Genomic DNA, 26,281 nt, shown 5'->3' with positions numbered 1-26,281 from the left:
TGAAATGGAAACGAGGCAGTCAGCTTAAATCCATCGAAAAGCGCCATGGAAAGAACTACTTACCCCGGTAAAAGCGCTAGACATTTATTGACTAAGTTGAACGGAACCTGTCGCTGTGTGAAATGGAGTGCAATAGCGACAGCTATCACTAACCATAGGCTCTGAAGATGTGCAGGGTACACTCCGTTGCGGACTCCGGTCTGGAAGATAGGTTAACCACTATTAGAACTTGTGTCTTCTTAGTTGAAGTAGTCAAAGCCTAATAAATATAGCATTAAATGTATCTTGTGGGTCTCGTGTGATTAGTCTGCGTTTGCTTCATCAATTTGCCAATGGCTCTGCAAAGCGCTTTTATGGAAGTCAATGCTTGTATGCATATGATTTATGGACTCCCAAACGGCTTTGCCATAAAAATTTATATGTAGTAGGCATTTGGTATAGAGCGTGTTTGTGTGCTATTGATTGGAGATTATCTGCTCGGCAGATGGCGCTTCGGAACAAATTGTGTTTTCCTCCTACTTCGTTGCAAGTCGCAGCAACGCGCGATGGGTAGTAAACTATCAATATGGATTTCGGAATTCGTAAATTACATGTATTGATCTCAAGTAAACAGAAAGAGTAATTGATGACGATGACAACCGATGAAACATATTCTTCTAATTGCCTGCAGGCGGTCCATTTTTTATTCCATGAAAATTTATATTATTTTTATACAAACCCTCTCTACGCTCCCGCTAATAGCAAACAGCAAATTCAGTTTGACAACTCATACCAACGCAAATAACGTGACGAGTGAAAAAATTCAAAGACACGCCAATAACAAATACCAACGCCAATGACTCGGTATTTTCTAACAAGAAAGTACATTTCATTGCTGATCTCAAAAACTCGCATTGAAAAATATTCAATCAAAAAATAAAATAAAAGCCATTGTAACTGATAACGCTTATGACTACTGGCACTTTACCCCTATGCGCTGTGTCCCCGAAACAACTTTGAAGACTCACACACTTGAGACCGCTAACTCTATCAATCTAGGTACACTTACCTCTGGCTAAAATAAATATGATTTCATTTCAAAATCTAACTCACCCTAAACCGCGCCACCCGCTTCTTCCACGATCTGACACCGGACTGCCACACCAGATCCAGCACCTCCCGGTCATAGTTCAGATGCCATCCCTCGTGAGTGATGGAGAATGAGAACGCAACAGCTGAATGTGCTTCAGCCATGGTTTGGCCGCTGCTTTTCCGTTCGGTGCACGCCTACGACACTACCGGTGTTAGGTGTTAATAGGCTTTCACCGGTTGCAACTGGATCGGCTGCAGATTGCAGCAGGGGAAAACCTGGAACAGACATGAAACAGTACATTTAGCGAGTGATAGATAAGGTCAACGACTTGCTTGGGCGCAGGTGTTTGGGGGAGATTGCGGGGAGGGCTATTGTTGGCCAGGTGGCTTTGAAAGGCAAAATACTAATTCGTTTGACATTGCGGAAAATTTGAGACAGGCGCCGACCAGCTGATATGTTATCTCAGGTACACACAGCTTGTTTGTTTCAGGAAGAGATTTTATCAGATATGTGCCTGATTCAAAGAGCACTGCGCAATCTGGATGGTTGTAGTGTGTGATCCGTGCTCAAGTAATACCGTTTAAAGATAATATTGTTTGAATGTGTCAGAGCACGTGGCAAATGAATTTATGGTGATTTTTTTACTCTTCAAATGTTTTTGTTTTTTGGAAGAAGCGATTAAATTGCATTATTTGGGAAATAGGGAGTATGAATGAATTTATTATTTGTTCTTCTCCCCATCCATTTATTAGTGCAAAACAGACACAATTGCGTGAAATACCAACTTTAAAACTTTTGAACAGAATTTCATTGTTCTGAGAACAATTTGATCAGAACTGTCAGAGTGGACAATAAGCTTGATTATTCGTGCAGTGCAGCTTCAACGGTTTGTTTTCTATTCCGCACCGCCAGCTCCGGGCGTCATCTTTTTATAATTAGTTTCCTATTTTGCCAGTTCCTAGTTCGTGGGCAGAGACACTGCAAAAACATACAAGTGGGAAGCGAAATACGCACTGTCGGTACAAGTGCATTGGAAGTGATAATGGAATTAAAAGGAGAGATAGCATTCAAGCAATGAAATAATCATCGCTAATAAGTCATTCTTCTCTCCTTTGTTTTTTCGTCGAAAGGGGTGCGCATTTTGTAAAAAAATCTCATGCTGGTAAATTAATTCTCACTCATTCAAGTGAGTAGGAACTAATTTTATGTCCATCTTTCCTGGATAAGACCAGTCGATAGTTTCTATTGCAGCTGATAAATTTTCCGTAGCACTTATAGCGAAGAGATTTCCGAAGTGTGCAAAACTAGCTCGTATTGGCCTTGGTAGATGCACAGCGTCGTCTGAATGGTGGTATCAAGAATGCCTGGCATGGTCAGCTAGGAAGGAATAGGGTGTACTAGCCGCATTTTCACCATACGAACTCTGTTGAAAGGGATGAAGCTTCTTCAAGCATCATTTGTAATGGATACCATCTCTTCATATATCGACATAAAAGTAGCCTGGCAAGTAGTACACGGTATCAGATCGTGCAGTTGAACTTCGACTGATTCATCGTTCACATACACAGGGATTTTGATCCTAACGTTGTTATGTTCGACAAAATTTTGCATGTTGTTCTGTCCAATGAAGCTTTTTGTCTCAGCTAACACATTGAACGTAATCAGAAAAGCAGGACAGACGGTGCAGTAAGAAGGTAATCTGGATTTTCGATGCCTATACAGTGTCGGACAAAACAATAAGCTCACTTTTTAAAAAATAACAAAATAGTCATTCTCTATTTTTTCGTTGAATATCGAGTTATTTTTACGCAAATCAATTAATATATAATGTATAACATGAGAATAGAGCATATTCACCGCCTTTACTTTGAAATTAGAGGAAAATTTATTTGAAATCCGAAAACTTAGCGACAAAACAATAAAACCAGTGTACAATCCAATAAATTAAATGAAATAATGATCCAGTCTGAAGATACTATCATTAGTATTTGGTAGTATAGCCATTATTTCTTATTAATTATCAAATTCTGTTCGACATTGACTGAGCCACAATGCAGCATGCAGTAAGGCCATTACATTTTTTCAATTAAATGCATATGATTAACGAAAGACGGTCGTCGGACGGGTTTTACTATTCACGGAAGGGAGCACCCGTCTGTGAATTCTCAAACAAACGTCTCACGGAAAGGCTAATACAGACCGATTTATGAATCGATTCCGTTTTAAACGATTAACAATCGATAGAGGATTCGAAATTAATTCCGACAAGGAAATTCCTGTCGATTTATGTGCGTTTCGTTGCGCAAGGTTTACGAAAAGGCTTTTGATATTTAAAGATTCCACATGGGATCGTAATATTCAGACCGTAGTTCCGCAACCATAGGCCCGATTCGTATGAACTTCACTAGCAGTGTTTGAAGATACTACCTTTTATTTAAGGGTAAGTATGTGAAAATCTAATAAGACTTTTCCGAGGTACCGAAGAGACTTTATTTCTGAAATATTCCCAGGATTTACGGAATTGTCGAAATGAACACTCTATTCAAACGGATTTTGATAGGCCCCATCAGTGATTAGGAACGCTCTTACAACGCTAAATATAGATCTTGATAACGAAGATACTATCAGCAATTACCGTAAGGATAGTTGGGAATCCATTAACGAAAGGTTTTTATCAAAGCATGAATTAACGATTTGGCAGCTTTCACTACCTACAGTGACGAGGATGATTATGAAGAAGAAGACAGAATAACCGACGGTGAGCTAATCGATATGGTACACCCAAAATCCGACGGGCATGTTTCTATTACTTTTGGGTAAGATTCTATTGTCTTTTCGGTAACAGACCAGGCAATTGCGCATTGCGGTATTAAACTCATATTCCCGCAAAAGTAGTAAACGGTGGAATGACGAATTTCGGTTGCTGTTCATGTATGCGCATCACACAATCAAACACTTTTTCAGTATGTGTCAACCTCGGCTCTGTTCGGATGTAGGATAATTCGGTCGATTGCTATGATAGTATTAGTACCGAGTCAAACCAACCGGAATCCTGGCGGATCTCTGACCAAATTCAGGCTGGAATCCGCCCCAATATTGGCAGAAACCAGCCAGAATTACGGATTTTTTACTGGGTAGGTTGGATAGTGGAATAAAAAGTTTAGGCGGTTTCCGGATCCGGCCTAGCTGCCAGATCCGGACCAGTCCCTTAATCCAGACCTCCCGGATCCAGACACGCGCTCAGATCCGAACCAGCTCCTGGATCTGGACCAGTACCCGGATGCGGACCAGTACCCAAATCTAGCCCATCCCCTTTTCCCCTTACCAAATCCGGACCTGAACCAGAGCCAGACCGGGTGCTTAGATCCAGACAAGTGTCTGGATCTGGACCCTCGGTTCGGATACGTGGATCCAAACCATAGGTCTTGCTTCCCATACATGAAGGGAAGGACTATTCATGTTTTCTCCACTAATTTAGCTACCTTGCTGTTGACGTCCGTGATAGAAAAGAAATTTCAATTTAACAACGGCCGAAGTACCCCACCACTACTCCGAGTCGTTTTTTCCTAACTGTGCTTTGAAGCTAGCCGAGTGTGAGCCGATTTTCAAATACGGAATGTGTCGCGTACAGGGGTTGTAATTCTCTCTCACTCACGCGAGAAGTAGCTTATCCGATGTCCAACTTTTCCGAGATAAGATGAGTCGCAAAATTCTCCGTCTCCACAAATAGCGTGAGAATGATTTTCCGGATAAAATTTATTTGACTTTTTCCTTCTCACCGGAGAAGGTGATAAAATTTTAATTTCGTGGAAATCAATAAAAACTTCAAAAAATACACTTAATTACAAAGAAAAGCGGCAAAGAAGTATGATGGACTTGTTTTATCGTGTTTTGGAATAACGACAGCAAAGCAGGGAGCGCCAAAAGGATACCGTGATAAACTCATTCACTCATTCTCCGGCTGTTTTATTTATCCGGAGAAATAACACGTTGTGTTTATCCGGAGAAGTTGTGTGAGTGCCAATAACTTTTCGTGTGAAAATGTGAGTTTTTATTGTCGCAGTAGCAAACTATCCGGGCGCATTTACTCATATGAGCGATAAATGCAATGCCTGGTCGCGTAGAAAAAACAAAACTCGTCTCTATCATCAGCTTTGCTCGATGCGCAATACAATGACAAGCGAAGTGCTACACACTTCCAGACAATTCGACGCGTTAATATTGATGGAATAAGAATTGATGAAACATGAGTGCGATGCAGAAGAGATTTGAATGTGTTGGTATTGCCATTTGGGGAATTTTTTGTTGGGATCGTTTTAGCATGAAACGTCTCGCTATTAGAGCATTTTTTTTGTTATCACCGTAAAGGTATTACGGCCAAGTTTTGGGTGTAAAGGTTATGAATGTGAAAAAGACCACAGGACCAGACGGAATCCTAAACCTGGTTCTGAAAACAGCAATACAGGAAAACACGAATATCTTTAAGGCAAAAGTTGCATAGATGTATCGATGAAAGTAACTTCTCCGATTACTGGAAGCGATAGAAGGTGGTGTTGCTGCCAAAGGCGGCATAATCTTCTGGTGATTCCTCAGCGTATATGTCAATATGTCTGATTGATTCGGCCAGAAAACTGTTAAAGAGTGTAATTCTGCACAAGCATATCAAGTACAAGGAGAGTAGAATGGCTTGTCCAACATGCATTTCGGCATCTGAAAAGGCAGGTCGTTAGTGGATGTCATCCGAACGATTGTGGTAAGCGCATCAACGTGAATTCTCTGGTACGGTAGTACGGCCTGGTTTGTAGCAATAAAGAAACAAGTTGCTCAGATTTTTAAGCTAGCGCCTACCGGATCATATCATTGGACGTGGTCTGCGTCATTTCTACAATGATCTCCATTTTATTGTTACCGGAAGAAACAGAACAGGAACAGACAACGGAGGAGTCCGACTAAAAAGATGGATTGACACCTTTCGAAAGCGGTAAGATGAATAGGGTAACACGGCGAATGTTCCCTATCGTGTCCTCGTAGATGAAAAGGAAGCACGGAGAAGTCAACTTCCATCTAACGCAATTTCTGTCAGAGCGTGGCTACTACAGAAACGACTTGCACAAATTCGGTCTCGCGAAGTCTCCTCTCTGTCCGGAGTGCACAGATGTTGAAGAGACAGCATGTGACTGTCCACCATTCGATTCAATGCGAAGCGCGTTTGTTATCAGCAGGCCATACATCAGCTCAGATAACATCTTCCACAGAATGTATGGCGATGAAAATATGTTGTGGAACGCCATTAACGGACTCATTGACCTAAATTATGTAGGTTCTACAGCAAAAATTGCGGGATGATGAAGTGAATGGTTGAATGGAATATCAGATAATCGCCCCATGGGGCAGATCAGATCCCCCGCCGGTGATTTGCTCGAGATGTTCATTTCGAAGCACCGGAAGCTGGTCGTCGAGGCGCCAGTGTACCGGACGCCAACCTCTTGCAGGAATCACCGCACCGACCTCGACACCCTACCGGAAAGCCCGTGAGCAGGCTAGTACCACCGCCAGGGACTAGATCGAGTAGGTCGCGTCGATGCACTGGAAGCGGTTAGGTGCCAGTGTACCATACACCGGAAGCACGCTAACGGGAAGCCCGTAAGCGGGCTAGTTCCACCACCGGGAACCAGACCGAGTAGGTTACATGAAGCGTTATTGGTGGGTCGTCGGGGCGTCACACAGAGGAGTAACTGGGGTCGAATCCTGGCCAAAACTATTCATTGCGGCTATTGCTGTTATTATGCCTTAATATGAACTACAAATAGAAAATAACTGGTTTTGGGACTATTTGGCATCTATCCACTTACCAGTGCAGGGGTCAATTTTCTATAACCTCCCGAATACTAATATTTTCGAGGTGATCTTTGTGAATACATTTGTTTTTCCCGCTGCATGCACAGTTGGTCAGTGGAAAAGGAAGAAGAAAAGGGATACCTGTGCATATTCATAAAGATTCATTTTGCCAAACATAGTTTTTGACCCTACAGCATTTTGGCGTATCTCAAATTAGTAAAAATATCAATATTTTCAAATCGCTTGGAATTTGTGGATCGGAAGCGATTGAATGTTTTGTGAATAGCCGGAATCTTGTTTTGTAATGTTGTTTCAGCAACTTTGCCGGATCTTGCCGTATAATGTAACTTTTTTATCATTCAAATTTGGAATAACTTGTTTAAAAAAGGTGTTTTTAAAACTGGTCCAACAAACAGCAACACTACTATTTTCGGTTATTTTCAAGCGGAGGTTATACAAATAGTTGTTTTCTATTACGTTTGTTATAATATTGTCTTATTTGATACAGTCATCATTCTTTGAAAGCGATTTTGAGGGATATATAATAATAAATGATTAAAAACCCTTAAAATATCACCATTTTGCATCCATGCAAAAAATCTTTAGCAATTTTTGGCATACTCTTTATTTTGCCACAATATACAGTATGCTTTCAAGTATCTAAAAAAATATAACTAAATAAAAAATCAAAAAAAATTTTTTGGTTATTGGCCAAGAATTTGTTCTAGTTGCTCCTCTGTGCGTCAGCGAACCGCAAGTTACGCTCCGATCGGAGTCGCCAGACCGAGCTCGGCACCTACTGTTTGCTCCGTGAATAGGATAGGTCCATCGCCGAGGACCATATGAGTAGATGATGACAAAACTGGAACATAAATGTATCACGCAACGGGCATCGGTATCGGGGGAAATTCTGCAGCAGAGAAACTCTCAGTCGAAGTAGAGTAGATTCACCGCAGACGACTATTCGAGCAGATGGCGACAAAGTTGGGAGCTAAATGGCTCACGGAGGCTCACCGCCGGAACTACCCGAAAAGATGTTCGGAGCTAAATGGCTCTAATGCATGCTGATAGTACAAGAGGAACGAAGGGAGTTGAATGGCTCAGAAATTTTTTTTTTGAATTAAGCGAAACTCAAAGTTCCCACGAAGTAACCCGAGCAAACGAAAACGCTTTTAATATCCTCATGCTCATAGTCCAGATTTACCCCACTATATGACATTTTGATAGTGTTTGTAAGGGAATCAACCCACGAAAACACCATCGTCATGGTTCGGTATATACCGAGTTATTGAGACCCTATTATGGTGTTTTGATAGTTGTGTGGCTTGAAACGGATCATATTCATGATCTTTTTAAAATTGGTTTCTTTTTTGTTGTTGTTGATGAAAGAAACTCTAAACGCCTCTCCAATAACTAATTTACATGTTGTGTCCTTCACGCGCAAATGTTGTTTAAAACAATTTTCTCCTTGGTGGAGAAAAATAGTTTTTACTTAAATTTTCTCCACTAATTTAGCTACAGGTTTACCTTTTACGAGCAAATGTGGTTTAAAAAAAATTTCTCCTTCGTGGAAAAAAAAATAGTTTTACTTAAATTTTCTCCACAAGGGAGAAATATAGTATAGTGTTATGATCCTGTTTTCTTGCATTAATATCGAGCAGGATAGTCTGTGACGAATGCTTTACGCGCAAAGTATCTTGGTCCGTATACCCTGGCGACAGGACGAGAACTACCAGCAACTATAAGTTAATAATTTTTTAAGAGTTGTCCTACTGGATCTGTAAAGCTGGATTCTCAGGAGGGCTCTCTGTTAGAATCAATCACTAAAATTGCAGACGAGACGGGATATACATTCACTAAAACACATTAAGGTAAATTGCAGCGGGCCGTGATTCTGATCATGGTATTGAGTATACGGCTCAGATGTGCGGGACTTCACGATCGCGTGCATCATTGCGAAATCCTCGAGCGTTTGCATGTTAACGTTTTCGATTGTGTGGGCGTTTGTATGATACGTGTGCTAGCGTGTATGTAACTTAGCGCGTATAAATTCGATTTTGGAACAGTGTGGCCATACGCGCGGATCGTGAATCTAATACTTAATTTTCAGTTAACGGTTCAGATATTAGAAAAGAATGAGTTCCTCCATATCACAAGGTTTCCCGATCCGGTAGCTATGGAATGTTGTCTAATGGATATGAGTATCGTTTTTTGTCCAATTGGAGACATGGACGTAACGTATGCGGAATAAAATTTGGACAAAATTCAAAAGGCAATATTTTTGTAGAAAACCCTTTATTAAATGTTCTCTCTATATGAAAACATTTGTCAGCTTATTAACTTAATGTGGTATAAAAATTGAGTCCATTCGAGAAGTTTTATGACAGTTTGTAGAAATTTTTTGCAAAGGAGTCGAAAAAATTGATGTTGGCATATTTTTAATCTCTTACTTAATTTTGATTATCGTGTTTGTTAGTTTTAGGTCAAAAATTACTGGCGTATACACTCTGCATCAAATTATCACAGAAATTCTCATTTGGACGCAATTGCGGTACATTTGGAGGGTTATCAGCCTTTTGTACAAAAGGTATGCCATAATCCTCCAATGCGCTAAAACTTTTTTTTGGCATAACAGCTAGGTGCCAGATTGGCCATTCGCTGTCATTTTGTTCACATGGTTTCTCCTAGCGGGTCGAAATTAACACTAGATGTTTAAAACAGGTGTGCCTAGAGTATGACGTTTAGTACGGGGCCTTGTGCAGGGTTGCGTTTTTGTTTTAATGTTGGAAGCGTTGTCCAAATTTCATTCCGCATACGTTAGGATCGAGGGTAGGAACTTATGGACGTGACCGAATCATAATCGTGCGAATACGGATGTTTGGAGGTTGACACTTGAGACCGCATTAGTCAATTTACATGTGCTAAAACGTTCACTCAATCACCGGAGTACTTTTATGTTTGCGAGATCGCGGGCGTAGGATGATCGCGAAAGCTTGAGCATTTGTATGCTAACGTGTTCGATCGCGAGGGCGTTAGTATGTCGCGTGTGATAGCGTATATGTAACTTCGGGTGTATTAATTCGATTATATATGATATAAACCGTGTGGTCATTCGCATATTCTCGTGCATTCTGGAATAATCACGCGGACCGTGAATCGGATATTTAATTTACTGCCCATGATCGCATATCTGTCCCATAATGATAGGAAATCCCATAGAAAACGGGACAACTAAGCGATCATGGGTAGTTTACAATATGCTGTTCAGATGTTGAAAGAGAGTGAATTCCGCTATATCACTAGGGGACCTAGTCGTGTCGCCCTGAAATGTACTTCAATGTATTAGAGAAACACATTAAAATGCCAGCAAATAAATTTTGTCGGACTATGTTGACCGGAAATGGATGATTCGGATGTGTCGGTAAATTAAAAGAAACTTTCCGAATGAATTGTAACGAATCGAATTCTCTAATTGAACATCGGAAAAAAGTGACCAACGAATCCTAGTAAGAAATAAATTGCACGCGAGACAATAAACTACCCACTGTTATATCATATATGCCAGGTGTACATTCATTTTCTGGCTCAGCTTTTACTAAATAATCAGACGTATCGGCAATGAAGAGTGGACCAAATCAAATGTACCGCTCTGCATCAATTCGTATTTCCCATACACAGAAAAACATACGACTAGCACACACCAATTGTACATTAATACTAAAAAACTATTATTAATTAGTCCAGGTGTTTGAGTTTCGACTTCGTCTCTTCAGAACCGCGGCACATGACCAATGCACGGTACATCGTAAGTTAGAAGTCGTTTAGTGTGTTCAAAAGTAGTGCTTCCAATTTTGGACTGGCGTCAGCCCGGTGCGTTGGTCAAGTGCCGCGGTTCTGAAGAGACGAAGTCGAAACGTAAACATCTGGACTAATTATAGTTAGGTTTTGTGTCCTTGATGCATTAGGATGGTTTTAAACCAATTTTCTCCTTAGGGAGCCAAAATAGCATTTTACTATTATTACTACAAAGGCTAATAGGCGTCTACTTTTACACTTTTTTAAGTTTCAAGCACTCATCCCTGAAAAGGAAAAAAAGTAACCTCTCTCCGCCCGTTGGCAACATTCTCATGAAAATAAAGCAGTACTTCTCTATGCTATCTCCTACCTAAATTGTATCCACTAAAGATAAATATAGCATAGTGCATATTGCATTGGTTTGCATAGCTAAACCAATTTTCGGTTCATTAATTCTCACCGGCTTAAATCAGAACTCCTTTTCTTACGGGACATCACAATGGACTAGGGGTTTGCTCAGAAATACAAACCGTGTTTTCATTTTTTTGGAGCTAGCGTCAATCCAGCGCAAGCTTAGTCCTGTTACTAAGTTAGTGTCGGATTCTGATGAGAGGAACTCGAAACGCCTCTCCAATACTTAATTCAGTAGTACTCTACCAAAGTCCCGAATACGCTGATTGGCCCTCATGAGGGCCTTGACGATGTGAACCCGCAGATCGGCCGGAGACAACGTGCAAACTAACATGAACTTCGCAGCCTTCTGAGGAATGATAGGACTGAGATCGATATCGTAAACGATCGCACCTGGCACAGTACGAATATAAATTCGAACCTCTGCACTCTGCATGCGCTCAAAACTGTCGTCACGTCGACACGTTGGGCAAGCTCGTTGAGACTCAGATTTCGATGATTTGGGATAAAAAACGATTCCGAGTGATTGAACGGAAGGCGTGTTCCACCTGCAAAAAAGGTGATAAGTTGGAATGCTGAAAGTTTCGCGCAAACATATTGCATAAATTAAGATTTCATTTCTTTAAGAATTTCATTATTTAAGCTTAGTACTTATTTGCGTACCAATTTGATTTGATTACTTTTGCGTAGTGGGCTGGCATTAAATTAATCAAAATCGTAAGACGATTAATTGGTATTTTTGCTCATTCTTGTACGAGTTCTTCCATAGGATCATCCGGATTCTTAAACGTATGAACATGATACCCCATGTCATTGGTAATATTATCGTGAGTCAAATTTTAGCAAAATGGCCATAAAAACTCTAGATAGTTCAATTATTTTCAGTTATGTAAGAATTAGGTGATTTTTTATGTTCGGTACTGTAAAACATAAAAATATCGCAAATGCACCCAAATTTTGAGATCTCAGAATAATCATTCGTTAATAAGTTAGCTGCACTCAATTAAAAACAGTAAGAGTTTACAGTTGCACGCAATTCCATGAACGACAGAGCAACACTAAGCACGTTCACACTGATAATCACTGTTACCATTTACCACGTTTGCTTTGTAAACAACTTTGATGCACACGGAGCTCGCATAGCCTACATCTGAATGACCAGCTCTGGATATATTTCCAACGTCCGTAGGTATATTCAGTAAATACTGGCGTCTACCGATTTGGCTAGGCCAGTCGGCAAACATGTAAAAATTCACCGAAAGCGCCAATTGTTAGCTCCCGACCCTGAACTTCGCCACGCTTGAGTGGCAATTGCGAAATTTAAACGCGTACCTGCGGCAGACAGGAGGCAGCGGCCCAGGATGCAACAGCCAGCAATTTAATACTTTTTTCGCGAGGCTTTAACACACATAGCTTCTTACAACGCAGCAAAATTATAGCGTGTGAAGCTCTGCAAATAGCTCTGCTAACAGCTGTCCGTTTCGGTGTTAGTAGTTCATTAAAAGCAAAACTATATGGTAGCGGCAACCTTGACTCAACAGGTTTCTGTTTTTCTTTTCAGTTCTAGTTTGTTTGCAACTTACGCTGTCTGGTTTGATGGCTGGAGAAAGTAAAAAGTTTGTGTTTTGTTTTGAATAGATTTGAATCGATGACGGTTTTGTTTACTAAATTTCATTCTCGTCTGACTCACCGCATTGTCTTAACCTTCTTTAGGTGTTGGGGTCAATATGACACAAGATGAACTTTCAAAATGCGATAACTTTTTAAGCAACGACTTTCAATAAGTTTAAAATTTTCGGACGAAAACCGTTCGTTGCATTGGCATAAATTTCTAGTTCCGAGTGAAAAATTGACCATATTGGTCTGGATTGCCATTAAATCTAGAACATTCGATAAACTGGTCAATTCATAAAGCTGCTCGTAGAACCATGGGTTTTTAGTGTTTCTTGAATTCCCATTTGAACTAGTTCGTGCTTATGACCTACTCCGGTTTTTTGGCTACATAATGCCCTTGCGGAAGATCTGCAATATCAGTGGGATTGGCCAATTTTTATTTATTTATTTATCACGCACATCAACAGGCCGTACTCGGCCCCAATGATGGAAACTTAAACTAATTACATCTAAAAAACTGCAGGAATCGATTTCTTAATGATATTCGAGACAAATGAAAGTCGAACAGGTGCGACACACGATTGAAGAGGCGTTGTAGTCCCGTGATAGCGGCATTAGCTGTTTGAATAGTTCGTCGAAATGGCACTCTCAGAAGAACGTTTCCGCGTAACGTTCTGGACCTTGCTTGGATGTTAACTCGCTCTAGTAAATCTGGAGAATCGATGCGTCCTGACAGAAGATCAGAGATGAATAAGGCTCTTGCAGTTTCTCTACGACGCTGGAGAGTATCGAGCTGGATGAGTTGACACCGACTCTCGTAGCTTGGTAGACGAACAGGATCGCGCCAAGGCAGGCGTCGAAGAGCATACCGTTTAAATTTTCGTTGAACGCCTTCAATTCGATCGCTGCTGTTCATGTAATTTGGGTTCCAGACCGCCAAACAATACTCCAGCGTAGAGCGCACTAAAGAGCAGTATAGGCTTTTGAGACAGTAGATGTCTGTAAAGGATTTAGCCGTACGGAAAATGAAGCCCAGGCTTCGCGATGCTTTACCAACAACATACGAAATGTGATTCTTAAATGTAAGTTTCGAATCTAACAGCACTCCAAGATCCTTAACGCAGCTCACCCGGGAAACAAGAGCTCCAGACAAGCTATATTCAAACTCAATGGGATCTTTTTTTTCTGGAGAACGATATCACAGAACATTTCGCCGGATTCAGAATCATTCGGTTGTTTTCACACCATCTGCTGAAAGTGTCGAATTGCTGCTGCAAATATTGTGCGTCCGTTCGGCTCCTAATTCTGTTGAAAATTTTTAGATCATCTGCATACGACAACCGTGGTCCTTTCAGCTGATAGTTTACATCGTTGAAATAGAGAGTGAATATAAATGGTCCGCGATGACTTCCTTGCGGAATACCTGACGTTGCGGAGAACAGTTTGGAGTATGCATCACCTATGTTCACACTGAGTTGACGGCCAACGAGATAGGATTGAAACCATCGCAGGAGTGATCCACTGAAGCCAAGTTTTTCCAATTTAGCGACTGCGATATCGTGATTGATTTTGTCGTAAGCTGCAGATAAGTCAGTATATATAACATCAGTTTGTTGATTCGCATCGAACCCTTCGGACACAAAAGAGGTTAGAGATAGTAGATTCGTCGACGTAGATCGATTCGGCATGAATCCGTGTTGGTCTTTAGAAATATATTCCTTACAGTGAAAAAACACTGACTCCACCACGACTAACTCAAAGAGCTTGGAAATGGCACAGAGCGCAGAAATTCCTCGATAATTGTCAATATTTCTCTTATCACCTTTTTTGTGGACAGGAAAGATGGAAGCTGCTTTCCACAATTGAGGAAAAATCGCGGTTGTCAGTGACATTTTGAATAGTTGACAGAGTGGTTCCACCAAACCAGATATACACTTTTTTAAAAACACAGCAGAGACACCATCTGGCCCAGGAGATGACGATGCTTTAAGCTTGGATGCTGCTGATACAATATCCGAGTGCTCCACACGAATCTCACTCACTGACCGTTCGAGTTGGGCCACGCCGCTAGCTGCAACGTCAATCTGCTGCGAGGACAGAGTCTCACTGACGAACACACTCGCAAATTTAGAGGCGAACAATTTGCATATGGCTTGTGAATCATGCCCAACTTCACCATTCAAAAACATTGTAGAAGGTAAGCCGGTTTCGTTCCGCTGCTCATTGACGTATCTCCAAAACGATTTAGGATCCGACTTAAGCTTACGTTGCATTTTTCGTTGGTAGTTTGAAAAACAAAAACTGTTCAGTTTTTTAAAATCGTTATTGAGCCTTACATACTAAGCTCTCAGTGACAAGGTACGGCGTTTGGTAAACTTTCGTAATGCTGCTCTTTTCGCAGTTTTTAGCTGACGTAGCTCGGCTGTCTGCCAGGGGGATTGATCACTTCGTTGATTACACTTTGGGACATGACGATCGATAAGGTAGCTAATTATATGGCAGAACGTTTCAGCGGCGGAGTTCACATCATCCTTGCTTAGCACAGAAGCCCAGTTAATGCTTTGTAAAATATTCAAAATGCTGCTATAGTCGGCCCGCTTATAATTGTAACACACGGAGGGCGCGTAGCTCGAAAAGTTCAGAGGCGGTACGTCCTGGAGTGTAAGATGTAGAGGCGGATGGTGGCGAACATACTGTACTAGCGGGGCGAGGGCGGTGGAAATATGCGGCGATTGATCTCTGGCATTAACGAAGCATAGATTTAAAATCCGGTCGTTCTCGTTCGTGGTGCTGTATCAACGAGGCTTCATCGCAGTGATCGTTCTCCATCTGTCGTGCTCGATGCACAGGCAGCGGCTATCGATCGAGTGATCGATCTTTATCAGCCGTGCTCGATGCGCGATCTGATGCCACCGAGATGCATTGTGTGGTGATCGTTTATTGGTCTGTTGTGCTCGATGCACAGACCGAAATCAAAAAAATCATTTGTTTAAATTCCCTATACCTTTGCCCTGTGTAAAATATTTTTTCTTGTTTTCTCGATTCTTGACTTTTGTATATAAGCCCGTAGGCAGTAGCAATAAATCGTTAGTTTACTAAATCAAACCCAACCGAATACTTCTACCGCGTTTCTAAACGATCCGATAACCATAAATTGGTGACCCCGTTTTAAAAAAATGGTGAACGAGGACAAACCAGGCACTGGAGCAGGCAACCCAGCGGTACCGGAACAGCAGCAGGAAGCCAACGTGGACACCCTAAACCTGCCACGACTGAGCCCGCCGGTGATGACGCAATCCAACATCGAGTCATACTTCATGTCATTGGAGTTCTGGTTTGCCGCTTCCGGTATTGGAAATGCCCACGACACCAAGAAGTACAACATCGTCATGGCACAAGTGCCACCAAGCAAGTTGACGGAGTTACGTTCCATTATTGAAGCCGTCCCGCCTGCCAACAAGTACGTGTATATCAAGATGAAGCTGATTGAACACTTCGCCGACAGTCAGCAGAAACGTTTGCAGCTCGTATTGTCTGATATGCCGCTTGGTGACATGAAACCGAGCCAACTTTTCAACGAAATGAGGAGAGTGGCTGGAAATTCGTTTTGTGAACCCGTGCTGCTCGACCTGTGGGCCTCCAGACTTCCACCGCATGCCCAAGCTGCCGTGATTGCCTCCAAAGGGGACCCGACAGAAAAAGCTACCATCGCAGATGCCATCGTGGAATCCATGGGCCTTCGTAGCATCAACACCATCGGTGCGAGCGCGTGCGAGCACACCAGCAGCGACCGCTAAAGTTACAACAGAATCGCCTCCTGACAGAATTGAAACGCTCCAGCGGGAAATCGCTCAACTGACCAGGATGATCAACAAAATGTTCCGCTCAAGCGAAAACCCACGGGAGCGATCACGTTCCCGCAGCCGAAGCAAATTGAGTAAATTTCGTGATAATGAACCGTCCTATGACGTCTGCTGGTACCACTCTAAGTACGGAGGGGAAGCACGACGGTGCCGTAAACCGTGTTCCTTCGGACTAGCAACCAAGCCCAGCAACCAACAATGACGTCGTCCAGTTGATCCTGCGTTGGAAATTGGCGAGCTTTCCGACACAGCCACACTATTTCGCCTTAAGATCTCGGACACAATTACCAACATGAAATTCCTCATCGACACCGGTGCGGATGTGTCCGTCATCCCGAGAGATCTCAAATCAACCCGGATGAAACCAACGTCATTTAAATTGTTCGCCGCTAACGGAACACCGATTAAAGTGTACGGAGAAGTTATGCTGAAGGTTAGTCTTGGCCTCCGGCGTGAATTTCTGTGGACATTCCTCATCGCAGACGTGTCATCAGGGATCATCGGTGCAGATTTCATTTGCCACTACGACCTGCTGATTGATTTAAAACGTCATCGTCTCATCGACAATACCACGAAGCTGGAAGCGATGGCAATTTTGACACGGACGAGTGAGTACTCTATAAAAACATTCAGCACGTCATGCCCCTACGCCGAGCTACTGGCAGAATTCCCATCCATCACCAAACTAGCAGCACCCGGTACAGTGAGTGCATCATCAACAGTGCATCGCATCGAAACCACCGGTCAGCCATCATACGCCCGGCCGAGACGTCTTTCATCAGACAAACTAGCAGCAGCGCGCACAGAGTTCGAACATTTGATGCAACTGGGAATATGCGGCCCCTCGTCCAGCAGCTGGGCCAGCCCACTTCACATGGTGAAAAAAGCGGATGGAACCTGGCGCCCGTGTGGAGATTATCGTGCGCTGAACGCTCAAACCATCCCCGATCGGTACCCACTACCATACCTGCAGGACTTTACTACCATTCTGCAAGGAAAAACCATTTTTTCCAAGGTTGACTTGCAGAAGGCATTTCATCAAGTCCCCATACATCAAGACGACATCCCGAAGACTGCGATCACCACGCCGTTTGGACTGTTCGAATTCACATACATGACGTTCGGACTTCGGAATGCCGCTCAAACCTTCCAACGGCTCATACACGAGGTACTACGAGGATTGGACTTCGTGTTCCCATATATTGATGATATTTTCATCGCATCATCGTCAGCAGAGGAACATCGTGAGCATCTTCGGCAGTTGTTTACCCGTCTACAAGATCACAACTTAGCAATCAATGTTGCAAAATGTGAGTTCGGGAAGAAGGATATAATTTTCGTTGGCCACTCAGTCTCGGCCAATGGAATTCGCCCATTGCCCGAACGTGTTGAAGCAGTCAGCAACTACAAACGCCCGACAACAGTGAGGGAGCTAAAAAGTTTTCTCGCCACAATCAACTTCTACCGAAGGTTCATCCCGAACGCCATCGTGGCTCAAATACCACTTCTCAAGATGACTCCGGGGAACAAGCGCAACGATCGGTCTCAACTAGTGTGGACAGAGGAGGCCACGACAGCATTTGAGCAGTGCAAAACACAACTCGCTCAAGCAGCGCTGCTCGCACACCCCGCGAAGGACGCCGAACTATCTTTGTGGGTGGACGCATCCAGCATAGCAGCCGGAGCTGTTTTACACCAAGTTGTCGATGGTAACGTGCAACCATTGGGCTTCTTTTCCAAAAAGTTCGACAATGCCCAACTGAAATATAGCACGTATGATCGAGAACTAACCGCAATCTACCTGGCAGTAAGACATTTCAAGTATATGCTGGAAGGTCGAAGTTGCCACATATACACCGACCACAAGCCGATCGTGTATGCATTCCAGCAGAATCCTGAAAGAGCCACCAGTCGTCAAGCCCGTCATCTAGACTACATCGGACAAATAACAACCGACATCCGACATGTGAACGGGAAAGAGAACGCAGTCGCAGACCTACTCTCTCGCATCGCAGCTGTGCACGCAGTGCCGTCGGTGAATTTTGAAGCTCTCGCCGCCGACCAACAAACAGATGATGAACTGCGAACAATTCTGGAAGGTAAATTAAAATCGTCATTAAACCTCAAACAGTTTACTGTTCCAGGCAGTTCAAATCAGTTGTATTGCGACTGCTCGGATGATCGCATTAGGCCCTTCATCACGAAAAGATTTCGTGACCAGTTTCTTCAAGCCACACACGGACTTTCTCATCCTGGTACCCGTGCTACAGCCAAACTGATGACGCAGAGATTCGTTTGGCCAAACATACGGAAGGATAGCATCGCTTACGCAAGAAGGTGTGTACAGTGCCAGCGCTCAAAGGTGAACCGGCATACCCAATCACCCCTCCGCCGGTACACTGCACCTGAGGAAAGATTTCGTCATATCAACATTGACATCGTAGGTCCTTTTCCACCAAGCAACGGGAATCGATACTGTCTCACCATCATCGACAGGTTTTCTCGTTGGCCTGAAGCGCTACCTGTGCCGGACATGACAGCGCCTACTATCGCTCAAGCCCTTGTCTCAGGCTGGATATCCCGCTTTGGTGTACCTACACACATCACCACGGACCAGGGACGCCAGTTCATGTCGGCACTCTTCACAGAATTGGTTCGAACGTTCGGAATAAGCCACCTACGGACTACGCCCTATCATCCCCAGTCAAATGGTATCATCGAGCGATGGCACCGAACTCTCAAGGCAGCCATCCTTTGCCACAACCCGGACCGTTGGACCGAACATCTTCCCATGATTCTACTCGGATTGCGTACCGTCTACAAAGGTGACATCCGTGCTTCGCCAGCAGAGATGGTGTATGGAACAACACTTCGCATACCGTCGGAGTTCTTCCACGAAAATCCCAGCAACAACACTCAATCGGAATTCGCAAATGAACTTCGAGATGCCATGCGTATGCTGCGACCACCTGACACGGCATGGCATGGAAAAGGTAATGTGTTTGTGCACCCCAACCTCAAAACGTGCACAAACGTGTTTGTACGCAACGACTCCATAAGGCCATCATTATCACCACCCTACGACGGTCCATACCAGGTGCTTAGCCGAAACGACAAGCACTACCGAGTCAACATCAATGGTCGGAGCGTCAACATTTCAATCGACAGACTGAAACCAGCTTACATACTCGACGATCACCAGCCATCAGCACCCGTTAGCGATCGTCCAGCTGCAACAACATCGGAGCCCCAACCGGCGAGATTCACTCGATCAGGACGACGAGTGATGATTCCACTTCGATATCACTAATCGTCGCGCTCTCTAAAAAGGGGGTACTGTAGCACCTCAACGATCATCACCCTCGCAACCCACCTGCAATATCAACGAGGCTTCATCGCAGTGATCGTTCTCCATCTGTCGTGCTCGATGCACAGGCAGCGGCTATCGATCGAGTGATCGATCTTTATCAGCCGTGCTCGATGCGCGATCTGATGCCACCGAGATGCATTGTGTGGTGATCGTTTATTGGTCTGTTGTGCTCGATGCACAGACCGAAATCAAAAAAATCATTTGTTTAAATTCCCTATACCTTTGCCCTGTGTAAAATATTTTTTCTTGTTTTCTCGATTCTTGACTTTTGTATATAAGCCCGTAGGCAGTAGCAATAAATCGTTAGTTTACTAAATCAAACCCAACCGAATACTTCTACCGCGTTTCTAAACGATCCGATAACCATATATATAATGTTCGATTTACCAATTTTATCGCTGCCCATACTTGTTCGATGCTGCTCCAAGCGTCATTTGTTATATGTTGAACTTTTAATCCACGACGCACAGCGAGCAAAACACCGCCACCGGAGGCTTTGTTGCTGTTGAGAGGGCTACGATCACATCTGAGAACCTCGTAGTCAGAGCAAATCACCTGGCTGGAAAGAGTCCGCTCATTTAGCCATGTTTCTGTCAATGCGATGATGTCGTAACAGCAGTCCGAGGTAGCTAGGCGATAGGTATTTGCACAGGAATTCATGCCTCCCACATTTTGATAGTATAAGTGGATGGGCGACGATTTTAGGCACGGAAGGCTAACCGGCACTCCTCGATTCATTCGTCTGGAATGTACACCGGGGCGATTGGAATGACTGCTAACAGCGGAAGGAGCGGGTGAACTGCATGAATTGGTAGCACTCCTGATGGAAGTTGGAGTGCTCCTCAGGAGGTTTCCAGCTGACGGCTGACAGCGATGACTCATTAATTGACAGTCGGAAGCATTCGAGCTAGAACAAACAGTTCCATCAGGAAAAACGGTTGATTCATCAACATAATTTTTAAAATACTTGCCAAAGAGGGCAATTTGGAAGTCCCCCTCTCCATTCCCAGACACAGGGCCAGGACAACTGAAGATACTGCTGACTGCAAGGGGCACGACTGTGCTGGGAGGATTGGGGGATTCCATATTGCTTTCTACGGTGCGTCCCGGTTGCCGTTGATCAACAGGCGAATTGTCGGTGCGTGGTCTAAAATAACTGCTATTTGCGATGGATTTATCCCAGTCGAGGTGTTTTCCGAAACCCATGCTTCCCGTCATTATTACGTTCTTGCCGAAAGTCGATGAACTCGCGGAAATACATCCCATCCGGCCAGGTTTCGGCATTGAGAGCCATTTCACGAAGTTGAGGGTCAACACCAATTTTGAAAGAAATGAAATTAAGCCCGCTCAAATTTGCGTCTTTTTTCACTAACTTCTTCACTTCGACCGGATCGTCCGTTGAAAGGCACTCCTTAACCATAGCACCAACCTCAGCTTCGGAAACGGTGGTAGCAATTCGCGACAAGTAAATCCAGCATTTACTAGTAGCGGGTTGAACAGTGATTGTGGGTACCTTTGCTACATCACCCTTTTTCTTGCCACACGTTAGACTGGGGACATCGGAATTAAAGAAAGAAATTTGTCATCCTCCGTCTCGCGAGCACTTTTGGCTCCAGCTCTATTTGGAACGGGCCATGATATGGGAGTTGCAGGCAATGTCGTTGCGGATTCCACTGATTTTCTGGTTTTCTCCATTTCAGCCTTTAATGCTTCAAGCGCTGTTTTATGTGTGTCGGTCAGCAAACGGAACGCTTCGCTCAATGCTGTAAAAGCTGCATTCACTGCGGAGGATTTCATCAAATCCACACACCTGTCGCCAAGCCAGAATATATTCGCTGAGTCGTTAATCATGTCCAATTTTGGACAAGTGAGCGTTGAACACGATAGATGCATGATTCTGTCGCAGAATCCTTGGCATTTCAGCTGATTCAAAGTGGTTACCGGCTCCGAGCACTGCAGGCAGATCGAATCCATTGCGAATCGCCTACAGGTAGGCAACAGTAGCTACTTCGCGAATAAGCTTTCCCGATATGCATCCACGGTTTCACCACAAGGATTCTATCACTACCGACGACACTTTGGGAGAACAAAATGTTTATCAATTGTCACCGCACGACCAGGAATCACAAATTATCAGTCAATTGATCAATAACTGCAGCTTAGGCGAGGGCACAAACTCTATTCTAATTGAGAAATCACTTAATATACACAAAAAAACGATCCAAAATACGAGAACGAAAATAAACAAACTGATTCACAACAGTGTTACCAGTAACAATTCATGAACCTTGTCCTAGAGTTCGAAGATTTTTTGGAATATCATTCGCATAAATTCGTACTTGTGACTGGGATATAGTCTAGAGTGACAGGAAAAAAATGACCCCTATCGGTCCACCCCTGAGTCGATTCCTAGTCCCATCAGGAGTACTTGCACAAGAAATAAATTTAAATTTAAACAAGTTACTTTTGACGCGGTTTTTCGTGAGGTAAATTTTACGTTTAGCGGAATTACAAGTTCGCAAAAATACGAAAAGATTTTGTATGCGGATTCAACTTGCTACATTGGTTAGCTAATGTTGCCAGCTAGCAGACTCAGTTTGGTAGCTGAATTAAATTTTCACTTCGGATTCAACCAAACAAAATTTAGTAATTTAATTAAGATGAACGTATGCTTCTTAGAATCATTGGCGGCTGCAGAATTGTGAACTGAGAGAACTTCTCTTCATGCTCCCCTTGCCATATAAAATTTAAAAAAATTATTAACACTATATTTGTCATTGAATGGGCTTATTTTGAACGCAATTTGCCTTTTTAATGAAAATGTTGATAGTCAAACATGTATTTCAAATAATTGAAAAACATATGTAATTTTTTTCATCCCCCGGCCGCTTTGCACGGGACGAGGGGGAGGGCGTAGGTAAATGCTACGTTATTTACGAGGGGGAGGTTAGAATTTTGTGACCAAATGCTACGAGGGGGGAGGGAGGGGTCAAAAATCGCCGAAAAAAAGCTACGTCATTTGTGTATGGCCCCTAAGTGAAAATAACAAAGATAATTTAATTGTCTGCAACTTTGTCGAAGACTGCTAGTCAATCCGGCTTTGTTAAAAGATGTGTATGATATCTCTCTTCATTGAAAAATTAGTGTTGGCGCCCTCTATGCGGTCACAGGTGGAACTAAAATTTTCTAACCAAAAGGTAATTCGTATTATGTGCTACAATTCTTCTAAACATACTATTGAGCTAAATCTAACAATTATTTCATAAAAATGTATAGTTCGTGGGAATCGATTACTGATACATAACCATGCACTGCTAGGCCCCATGCAAAACTGACTCAAACATCACTTCGCTAAAAGTTTAATAACTTCTTTTAACAAAGTCGGATTGACTAGCAGTCTTCGGCAAAGTTGTAGACAATTAAATTATCTTTCTTATTTTCACTTACAGTGATAATACGATACATACAGTGCTACCTAATGGCAAAACTGCGAGTTAGTGGGTTTTCTCCATATAAATTGTCGAAAAATCCCATACAAACTTCAGGCACGTTGGTTCGGTAGCTAGACTTGTTCGATTTTGCTTCAAATTTGGTGCAAGTACTCCTGGTGGAACTAGGAATCGAAAAAGGGTGGGCCGATGTGGGTAATTTTTTTTTCTTGTTACTCTATCACACTGTGGTAGAAATAGGTGTCCTCTCATAATCGGCTGTGATGCAGATATCTACCACATAATTTAGAGCAGTTCGGATATAAAGTTGAGAAGAACTGAATTGGTGAAATACTTAAAAAGTACAGATGTGCAAACACTCGACAGCGAAAATTGCTCAACATTGGCACGATCGGGTAGGGAAGAGATGCCAGATGTAACTCTGTGCTCTGATAGTACGAATTTGAGTCACAATTATTTGTAACTTATTGCGGATAAAACAAATTCACTCAACAACATACAAGAGGTTTGTCCACTTCGAGTTATGCGTGTTTCTAGAGAAATCCACTGGAAAACGTTTAAATTACTAGACTCAAAAAGTTAGGTTGGTTCTCGTCTAACGAAGGTGAAGTACTCAATTGTATTTTTGACCCACACTTTTCAAGCTGTACGGAGCTGTCACAGACGGCTGCCCCTGACTTCTTTTCAGGTAGTTATAATTCTTGGGCATATGCTTGTAGAATTATGACAACCGAATCGATCAAATGGGTGCTTGAAGGTCCGTATAAGCCTACGTGAAATATGGATAAAGAAGAAGATTCGCTCTTGGGCTGCATTCGACCATGCCAATGCCTATCACATTAGCGTAGCTTACAAAATTGCTTTCGAAAAAAAAAACTTTTTTGCCGGATGTGAGTTCGAAAATATTCTTTGACATTTGTTTATTTTTTTCAAGCACAGTTGCAATGCTCTAGCCGGGCACTCACTGGACAGTCCAAATCCAATTATCACATGGCTACTATTCAGCATGCTGAGTATAATTCGTGTGATCTTTGTGAATCCGATTACGCAACCAAATATCATTTGATGTGTTAAACTCACGCAGTGCGGAAAAGAGATATAGGTTTTGTCAGTAGGGGTTATTATTCCTTCGGGAGGGAAGAATCCGGGCCGTTTATTGTTTTTTGTCGTGAATGTATTGTTTTGTCATATTTCATTTCTCTAAATTTTTCTTTCATATCCCTTTCCTTTCTTATCAAGATGAGACAACATGGTAAGGCGGAAATTTCTGAATAACATGGGAAACGTGTCAATCGAGTCAATACATTTTGATTTTTGATTCCCTACAATTTCAAAGTACATAAAATCACTTTAAAAAAAAACTAAAAGAATAATTTCATCAGTATATGGACCAAATAGCGGACTGTAACGTTACATTCAGACCGATATTTCGACATGAATCCCCCTGATAATACATATTTCTATTATTAATTATATAATCACCTGAAAGTATGCTCATTTGGTGAGATTTTCTTCAAATATAAAAATTTTTGCATGCTTTATTTGTGAGTTAAGAACGTCTAAGCATGGACTGTTACGTTACATAATTTTGGAAGCAGCTTTTAAAGATGCCTTACATTGTCGAAAAAGTCTGCTTTCCTAGTAAAATATTTTTAACAAATGTTACACATTTTCTAAGCTTTAGGATGAAAGCTGAAAACAAAATGTCGATAATGCTGAAAAATTTCTTTTTGACTTGTGTAAAAGCAAAAATGTGCGGACTGTTATGTTACACTAAAAGACTGTTACGTTATATGTGCGATCTTGGTTTGTGTTTAAACTTGAATAATGCATTAAACTGACTTTAGTTGTTCTATTATACAAGGGATAACCTTAATTAAGTGGTTTCACGATAAAACATGCAACAGATTCAAAGAAATCAAAATTAAACTAAGAAAAACCCAGCTACACCCAAATTATTTTTAATCTTATATAAATAAATTAAAACTAGATTTCTAGTTGGGTCCCAATACAATGTGTCATTTTTTGGTTTATTCTGATACAGCTGACGTTAATTATGCGTGGTCAATTGAGAAATAAAAATTATTTTTTGAAATTGGATAAGCAGGACAATACCTTCCTTTCAACCCCCTTCCTACTATACTTTCGCTTAGGTTCAAAGACACTAAGCCCTGTGAGTATAACAATTGTTGAGTAAGTCCGATTGTATTGAACATATCTGTTTACATTGCAGTAGAAAATGAATTTTGATTCTTTCTGAAGATTCAAGAGGAAATTCATATGGTTACGTTCAGAAAACTGACCTCTTTGGGTCACTACATGAAGAATGAAATTCTTCTTTTATTGTGCAATAAAAGAATTTTATTCTTCATGTTGTGACCCAATCGAAAGTGAATGAGTATAGTGAATTATATCCTTGTTTCGTAGTATTAGAAAAAGTATGCTCCATTATTCACTTGAATTTGATGAATCGTCGCTATGTCACGAATACTTTTTACTTTAGTAATAAAGACAAGCGCTTATTCAAAATGTATTCTTCGTCGATATTATCAATTTTTGTACCTTTATCGATTTTAATATTAATTTCTGTACTGTTTATTACAGTATCAAAGTCTGAAGTAATGTACGATACAATCAAATGTAAAATACGCTTCCTTGACATCATTTTGGCATTTGCCCCTATGCTTTCAATACAGAATTTCCCGGGTAAAATCGTGCAATAGTTATATTAAATTTACATACCAAATTCGCTTTTGAAAAGAAAAAAGTAACTGCAGCAATGAACTTATTTGCAAACTACAAGCCTCATTTAACTTATTCTGAGCATAAAAGTATATTTTTGAGCTATAAAATCAACACAGTAAAAAAA

At 42.1% G+C, this 26,281-nt stretch overlaps 1 protein-coding gene across 4 annotated transcripts in view; it reads right to left on the bottom strand.

Annotated features, from left to right (window-relative positions):
* Positions 1 to 26,281, bottom strand: part of LOC131679021 (carnitine O-palmitoyltransferase 1, liver isoform) — an 87,665-nt gene that overhangs the window by 24,345 nt on the left and 37,039 nt on the right. For all 4 annotated transcript variants that reach the window (XM_058959536.1, XM_058959535.1, XM_058959538.1 and 1 more), the window contains exons 2-3: positions 1,093 to 1,347; positions 64 to 200 (exon numbers count right to left, since the gene is read on the bottom strand). In XM_058959536.1, coding sequence (XP_058815519.1) covers positions 64 to 200; positions 1,093 to 1,233 — 278 coding nt within the window. In that variant the 5' untranslated portion in view covers positions 1,234 to 1,347. The remainder of the gene's footprint in view (positions 1 to 63; positions 201 to 1,092; positions 1,348 to 26,281) is intronic.

Source organism: Topomyia yanbarensis, chromosome 2, assembly GCF_030247195.1.
Source record: "Topomyia yanbarensis strain Yona2022 chromosome 2, ASM3024719v1, whole genome shotgun sequence".
NCBI classification, from domain to species: domain Eukaryota; kingdom Metazoa; phylum Arthropoda; class Insecta; order Diptera; family Culicidae; genus Topomyia; species Topomyia yanbarensis.
The sequence above is the reverse complement of the archived record's forward strand: the minus strand, read 5'-3'. Positions and strand labels throughout refer to the sequence as shown.